At 67.9% G+C, this 576-nt stretch overlaps 1 protein-coding gene across 1 annotated transcript; it reads right to left on the reverse strand.

The window, feature by feature from the left end:
• Positions 1–17: 17 nt before the first annotated feature.
• On the reverse strand, positions 18–570 carry LOC104984866 (complement C4-B-like; the record flags this gene model as incomplete). The annotated part of the gene is made up of 3 exons (XM_010834842.1): positions 383–570; positions 180–291; positions 18–88 (listed from the first exon to the last, which is right to left on the reverse strand). Coding segments are annotated over exons 1-3 (319 nt in total), but the record flags the coding sequence as incomplete, so codon positions are not given.
• Between the last annotated feature and the right edge of the window lie 6 nt (positions 571–576).

The raw sequence follows: 576 nt of genomic DNA on the forward strand, positions 1-576 counted from the left end.
AGGCAGGGTGACCGCACCTGTGGTTTTGGACAGGCTCACGCCATGGATCTCCCACGTGGTCAGAGAGTCCGGGAGCAGCAGTCGCAATCTGCAGTGGGAAAGGTGAGAAGCTGGGTCCCACGCTGGGCAGGACCCCGACACAGCCCAGAGACAAGGCCAGGCCCCATGCGCGCCCTCACTGGGAGAAGCGGTCCACTTCTTCCACTTTCCAAAGCCAGTTCTCGGGGAAGAAGCTGCGCACGGGGATGTCATCCTCTTCGATCAGGTCCTCCTCCTGCAGGAGCTCCATGGCTGCAGGGGCACACGGTGGAGGGCGGTGAGGAGGGGGCCGTCCTGACCATCCAGGGGCCCCGGCCAGTGCCCCGGACACCCAGCCCCTCACCTCGGGCCAGGCCCACCTGGCCCCTGGTCCGGGCCTTCTTGCGCAGGCTCTCGGCAAACTGGCAGCAGGACAGGAAGGGCTCGCGGCAGGCCAGCTGCTGCACCCGGGCCGCCCGCTGCTCACAGGTGCGCGCCATGGGCAGCCGCGTCAGCCCGTCCTGGCAGCAGCGCTTGGCGACAGGGGAAGTGTACTGG

Source organism: Bison bison, unplaced genomic scaffold (assembly GCF_000754665.1).
Source record: "Bison bison bison isolate TAMUID 2011002044 unplaced genomic scaffold, Bison_UMD1.0 scf7180017465059, whole genome shotgun sequence".
Taxonomy (NCBI): domain Eukaryota; kingdom Metazoa; phylum Chordata; class Mammalia; order Artiodactyla; family Bovidae; genus Bison; species Bison bison.